The sequence below is a fragment of the Camelina sativa genome, chromosome 9 (genome assembly GCF_000633955.1).
Source record: "Camelina sativa cultivar DH55 chromosome 9, Cs, whole genome shotgun sequence".
Taxonomy (NCBI): domain Eukaryota; kingdom Viridiplantae; phylum Streptophyta; class Magnoliopsida; order Brassicales; family Brassicaceae; genus Camelina; species Camelina sativa.
In genome coordinates this window covers 26445112-26451959 of record NC_025693.1, presented here as the reverse complement: position 1 = coordinate 26451959, position 6848 = coordinate 26445112, and the positions used below count along the sequence as shown (strand labels likewise).

At 38.2% G+C, this 6848-nt stretch overlaps 2 protein-coding genes across 4 annotated transcripts in view; both read right to left on the bottom strand.

Moving 5' to 3' along the window:
* Nucleotides 465–2282, bottom strand: LOC104712380 (lysM domain receptor-like kinase 3). The gene has a single exon (XM_010429274.1). It carries the CDS (start codon nucleotides 1947–1949, stop codon nucleotides 636–638), a length of 1314 nt encoding a protein of 437 aa, XP_010427576.1. The 5' UTR covers nucleotides 1950–2282; the 3' UTR covers nucleotides 465–635.
* LOC104712379 (mitochondrial fission 1 protein A) overlaps nucleotides 4098–6848 on the bottom strand; it is a 4660-nt gene continuing 1909 nt past the window's right edge. The window contains exons 1-5 of one of the 3 annotated variants that reach the window (XM_010429273.2): nucleotides 5392–5575; nucleotides 4948–5086; nucleotides 4696–4814; nucleotides 4525–4588; nucleotides 4098–4394 (exon numbers count right to left, since the gene is read on the bottom strand). In XM_010429273.2, coding sequence (XP_010427575.1) covers nucleotides 4300–4394; nucleotides 4525–4588; nucleotides 4696–4814; nucleotides 4948–5086; nucleotides 5392–5484 — 510 coding nt within the window. In that variant the 5' untranslated portion in view covers nucleotides 5485–5575 and the 3' untranslated portion in view covers nucleotides 4098–4299. Of the gene's footprint in view, nucleotides 4395–4524; nucleotides 4589–4695; nucleotides 4818–4947; nucleotides 5087–5391; nucleotides 5576–6848 lie in introns of those variants that run through there. The other 2 variants (XM_010429272.2, XM_019229790.1) reach the window with 2 other exon arrangements.

Sequence of the window (6848 nt, the reverse complement as noted above, 5' to 3'; positions counted from 1 at the left end):
CCAAAAGCATGTCTTCTTTACAAAAGAGGCTCACTTGTGTCCGAGTAGCTAGCTTGCTAAAAAAAACAATGAAAAGATTATTGGGCCACGAAGAGAATGAAGCTCAGTAAGTATCAAGACCTATTCAATAGCCCATATTTGTGTTGACTGAGCCAAATCTGTACCCCTTTTTTTCCTTTCTTTTCAGATTGCCTATGTCGTCGATCAAAATCTCAAATGTTTTAAAAGTTAAATAGTAGGGAAGAAGAAGTCAGAAGCTTATTAGTAGACATGATTCTGATAACACGACTCTAAAGCAGATTCCATTACCTAGTACCAACCTTTTCTTCATCGTTTTGACGTTTGGAAACTTTGATATGGAATTTAATTTCCAAACAGTGTAACTAGTAGTAGTTTTTGGTCTCTCTTTTATGCCCCCACGAACACAAATAATTAAAAAAAAAAAAACTACATAGTAGTGTTACTTACTCTTCAACAATCAATCTTCAAACCAAGAGATGTCGTGATTACAAAACCAAATCAATCATTAAATCGGAAAATTTTAAAATAATCCTACTTTCTTAATTAAATTAACAAATATACAAATTTTGAAGAAAATAAAATAATAAAAATTGGAATAAAAAGAAGATTCCCATTCATCTGGGAGCGAAGGAGACGGTGATATCAGTTGGCCGTTTCATATTCGCCGACCATTTCTCCGATTCCAAATACAACTGTGATATTTTCCCGGCGACTCTTCCCATCTCCGGTCTATTCACCTGATCCTCCTCAACACAATCCAACGCCAACCTCGTTAATTTCTCCACCACCGTCACTGGAAACGAATCCCCCAATCTCCCATCCATCCACCTCCTCACTCTCCCTTCTCTATCCCCATCCCCGTCCTCGATCGCCGCTCTCGCCGTTTCAATCACCGACGTCCGTTCAAAATCTCCTGTAGATTTATCATACCTATACTTCAACGGCTCCTCGCCTGAGAGTAGCTCCAACATCAAGACTCCGAAAGCATACACGTCTGATTTCTGAGTCGCCGTTCCAGAATTTTGAAACTCCGGCGACATGTAACCTCTCACCCCTTCGAATCTGATCGCTCTGCTATCGGATCGCCGCCTCGAGTTTCTCGATTCGTCGTCTCTCTCCGGCGTCGTTTCGTCTGTTTCCCAGCAGAGCTGCGCGGTTCCGAAGTGACAGATCTTAGCGTTGAAATCTGGCTCCGTCACGATCACCGCCGAGCTCTTGATGTGGTTGTGAACCAAGTTCTCGATCTTTAAACCGGTTTTGTTGTGTATGTAATCGAGTCCGTGAGCTAGATCCGTCGCGATTTGGATCCGTGAAGTCCAATTAGATAAAACTGTGAAATTAGGGTTCTTAGGGTTTCTCAAGCAATCAGCTAGAGATGCTCCGTTGACGTATTCGTATACTAAGTAGATGTGATCGCCTGAAACAGAAGCGCCGAGTAGATTTACGATGCTTCCGTGGTGGCTCCGGCAGATATCGGAGAGACGATCTCTAAGCTCTTCCGTGACGATTCTTCGTCTAAACTTTCTCTGGAAGACAACTACTTCTCTGCCTCTCAGATTGCAACGCCACGAGGCTTTGGAGGAAGAGGAAGACAAGCGATGAGCTAAGAAATTGTTTGTGGCGGCACGGATCTCGGAGACGTTGTATATGTGAGGATTCTCAGGTAAAGATTCACGGAGACTAGCGAGAGATGTTCGGCTAGCGACTGAGGAGGAGGCAGCACCGGAGGAGGAGGTGGAGGAAGAGGAGACACCGGTTTTGACTGTTTTGTTTGAATTTGAGGTCGTTGTTGTTGTTGAAGTGCCTGTGGTGCTCGTTGATGACGGAGTCTGGTGGTGGTGATGCCTTCTCTCTGATTGACTCGGTCGTGATTTTGATCGTGTTCGTTTTGGCTCTGAGGCATTGACTCCCATTTTGGTTTTGCACATTTAAGAGAAAATTCTTAGTTCGAATTTGCGGAGTTAAGAGTTAGACCTAGAAGGAGAATATCAGACATTAGACGGCGAAGAAGAGAGGCGGACACACGGAGACCAGCGCATTGTAGATGGCACGGATGTAGAGGCGTATGATACCGGACACGGAGATAGGCGCATTATAGCGAAGCACTGATGTATGAATGGAAAAACAGAAAAAGTCTTCTTTTTGTTGTTGTTTTCTTTACCTCTATCTCTATGGGTTTGGTCTTTGTTAGATATTTATATTAGATTAATTAAAAAAACTCGTAATTGCAGTTTTATCTAATTTTCCAGGTCGAATCTATGAGAAAATACGGCGACTTTCATAAAGAAACTTCTTTGACTTTAAAATACATATTTAAAAAAAAAAATATAATAGTCCTAGTCCGAAAACTTTTGAGTTGGCCTTCGCATGGGTGAGAGAGATGAATAATACGATTGGTTAGTGAAGTACTACTTTAGTGATGTAGATTTCTTCAAAGACAGTGGTGCTTTCCATAATTCATGTTCAAATTCCACTAGGTAGGGGAACTAAGCAAAGCTTGGATTCCAACGAAAAGAGATATATGGGATTTAGCCAAAAACTCTTCCATTGATGAAAGCACTATTAAATTTGGATTTGATAACAAATCTCTACCTTATCTTGTCCAATCCCTAGATATACTTGAATATAACTATAACATATACGTACGGTGTTAAAAGAAAAGAATAAAACTATAACATAATATACAAAAAAAGAAATTGGTTTGGAAAACAAATCTACCTTAATCGATCGGATAAACGGAGGGGAAAGCGGCCACGGAGACCATAATGTGAACATCACACTAGAAAGCTACAAAATGCTGCAAAAGTGTTTTCTGTATAAGTGACGTGAAGGATGACATCGTTTCATGATGATTTTACTTCCTTTTTTTTTCCTTCTAATATTTTACTTGTTTTAAATTATTGTTAAATGCCGACAGAAAAAAAAACCGATAATTTAAGGTTTACGAAATCTTTCATGGGTAATATATTTAGCATATTTTTAGAAGATACAATATTTACTGCTCATTAGCCGATTAGTTAAACATTTATTCATTTATTGATTCAACACTATGCTTCAACCTTGGCGTTCGACACTAATTAAGTTTTAGTTGAACCACTAATTAATTGGGATTATCTTCAGATAATCTGAGACATTGTTTAACTGGCACAAACTAATTTAGTACAACGTACTTAACAGATGAGATACTTTAGTGGATGCATGACACTCTTTGGAAGGATATTCTCCAAAATCTAGTTTTTGAATTGGAGTTAATATTTATATGAGAGTTTTTGGTAGGAAACAAATGTCGGAAGTAGCAAACAAATATGATGGAGATGTTTTTTTGGTGGTGGTGCCTAGCTAAAGAAAAAAGTCAAGGAAGTGGTGAAAACTCATCATCATATTCAAATTGTGATGCATTCACCGCCAATATGTTCTGCAACTAGTAGATGAAATTATAAACTGATTGCGACTGCGAGTACTACGGTTAATGCTTCATTTTTTAAAGTTTAGCTCAAAACCATTTATACCTTAATTTGTTGTTTTAAATATAGTTTATGCATTATGTTTTCTGAGCTTAAATATGTATACGCTTGACATACAAAATAGTTTTATTTGGTTTGGTAATGTGTAAATGCCAAATTCAAAAAGGATTTTAATATATACTTATATTTTAGTTTTGACTTATATTTTGACAAATAAAGCTCATAAATTTTCAGAAAAAAAAAAAATCTCATTTTAGTGGTATTTTCATAATTGACTTTGGATATCATGATACGTGTGTTTTAACTTTATTGAATTGTTATCGTCTGCTTTATAGATTACCTTTCTTATTTCAATTGCTTCTGTGAAAGAAATTAGGAATTAGAATTACGAATTACGATTTCCATGATATCCCCAAAAGTCTCTAATTTAGGTGTTCCCGGTGCAATTAAGAAGTAGATATTTCAGTGAAAGCTCAACTTTGATTGAGTTTGTAAAAAAATCAGTGTTTAGGGAAGAGCTAAAGACTTAAGAAGAAGAAAATCAAAAGCAATAGAGAGAAATCAACTTGGGATTATGCCCCATTACTAACTCGTGTCCCATCAATTTGAGAATTGGAATTTGAAAACCAAGCAATATCCTATCAAAGGAGAGGTGAAATATCCAACTCAGGCTTCTACATATTATAAAACTCTAAAGAGTTATTCAAATTGTGAAGCAACAAGGCAGTGGAAAATAACAGTTTTGTCAAAGAGAAAACTTGTAAGAAAGTAAGCTGCCATTGTATGCACAGAGAAGAAGTCATGATTGTGGTGTTCATTTCTTGCGAGACATGGCCGCTATGATACCACCAGCTATGAGACCTACGGCTCCAAAGGCTGTTGCTGCGATGCCTATCCCTATAACACCATCTGAGAATATATAAAAAAAAATACCACCATTAAGTAACTCTGTAATTCAACTCAGACTTTGTTACCAATCCATTTGCAGTCACTTCTAGAACTATCATTTCATGTGTTTTAAGTTCGAGGAGTAGCTTACCCTTTGTGATTTTGTCTTCAATGGTCTTCTTTAGAACCAAAGCTTGTCTCCAATCAGCTTGCATCTATGAAACCAAACCATCCATCAAAGAGCAAAACAAGGTGCATACATATATATATATACAAAGCACGAGCTGCCTATAAAGAAAAGGGTAAGGAAGTGGATAAAAACCTCGATACAGCGGTCGACGAGGTGCCTGCTCTTTGAGTAATCCCCACTTCTGTAACATCCAACAGCAAGAAGATAGATCTTCTCTCGCTCCTGTAACGGAGAGGCACCGTCTTCCAGAGCTGCTGCAACAACAACAAACACAAATCTATCAGACTCATGTTTAAACTAGCCTCTTGTGTCAAAAACCATTGATAAAGTTTTCAGCCAAACCAATCATGGTTTTCACAAAATAAAGATAGGGACCAGTACTACCTTCAAGCATGGCAATTCCGCGTTGCACATCTTCGGGTTGACGGGAATGAACAAGAGCCCACGACAATCGCATTAAGCACTCTTTCTTAAGATCCTCAGCGCCCGAATCTGTGGCCTCTTTAACCTCTCTTTCACATCCCTGTACATCAATCAAAACCACAGAGTTTTAGCTGGTGAATCAAGAGTACACAAAGCTATCAAACTAAAACCATGGTAGTAACTAAAGTTCTAAAGCTCGATTTCAAAGTTCTCTCGAATCCAAAAATCGGCTAATCTTTGAGAAAGCAAATCCGATTTCAGAAATTGGCAAAACAAAAACAGTTCTAAGTTTTCCCCAAACAGTCAGTGATTCCATTTGCCTACAAAGAGATGGTTCCTCGTCTTCGGAAACATAAGGCGGAAAGAAAAAAAGCGAACAAATGAGGGATTCGAGAACAAACTTACAGCGATGACATCTCCGTCGCACCAAGGGATCTTATCGTTGCCGGTGAAGAAGGAACCGACGGAGTCAAAGAACTGTCCGATCTTAGCATCCATTGACGGCGATTTTTTGAGCTTTGATTAATGTGAGACTTCGTTTTTTGGTGTCTCTCTCTCTCTCTTTCTTAATACTTAAGGAGAGAGTTTCTTCAGGAGAAAGTTGGACTTGCTGCCCAAGCTCAGGGAAACTTACCGAATATTATCAACAAGACCCCTCTATTTTTAGATTTTACCCAAATTTATCCCATATCTTCTGTTAAAACCCTTTGGAACAAAATCTTAAACCGTAATAATTGCGAATTACTTCTTTTAATTTAAGTTAGGCATGTTAATTAGGACCAAAGCCCGTGGGCTGGCCTGGCCCGGCCCGCCCCTGAAAAACACTAGGCTCGAGTTTAAATATATATGTTCAGAAAAAAATTGGACCTTCCAGGCTCAGTCCATTTGGGTTATAGAGTCTTTCAGGTTTAGCCCGACCGGACTCGGACCAGTCCAAAAAGCCCTTTAACAAATATATTTGTACTTTTGTATTAACATTTTTATTTGATTGCAATATTTAATTAATGATTTATTGTAAATAAAGTTTTAAACTTTTATCATAGTTTTCATATTTACTTAATAACCTTACTTATTACTTTTAAATTTTTTATCTATGATTTTATATATATATTTTTTTTTGATAATCCAGGTATCCAACCAGTGGACCCTGACTAGCCCACTAGTCCGAAGGCTTGGCGTGCGTTCCGAAGGCGGCAAGAGTGGTTCCTGGAGGCCGCATAGCCCAATGTTAAATTTTTCTGCGGTGACCATTTACGGTGTTTGCAGCCGTGGGGATTCGAACCCGGGAGTATTGGGAATCTCACCCTCAACCCGAAATCCATCCTAGGCCTGGGCAAAATACCCGGATCCGAACCCGATCTAAAAAACCCGATCCGAATCCGTATCCGAAATTGTAAAATAGCCGAACGAGTTCTAAATCTCTAAATCCGAAAACCCGAATCCGAACCCAATCCAAACCGAAATCCGAACAGGTATCCGAATATACCAACATTATTAATATATAGTAGTAATATATTATTAATATTTATAATTTTAATAATATAAGTGTTCAAAATATTCAGATATTTAGATATATTTGACAATTTGAAGTATTTAAACTGTTTATTAGTAAACTTGGGTAGAAAATACTCTAAATTTTTAGATATATTGCGTATTATTGAATAATTTACACTAAATTAGATACTAAAATTTTGAGTTTTGTGAACTTCGGGTAATCCGAATCCGAACCCGAAATACCCGAACCAAACCCGATCCGAACCCGAAGTCTAGAAATACCCGAACGGGTCCTATACCTCTAAATCCGAAAACCCGAAAACCCGAAATACCCGAACCGAACCCGAACGGGTACCCGAATGTCCAGG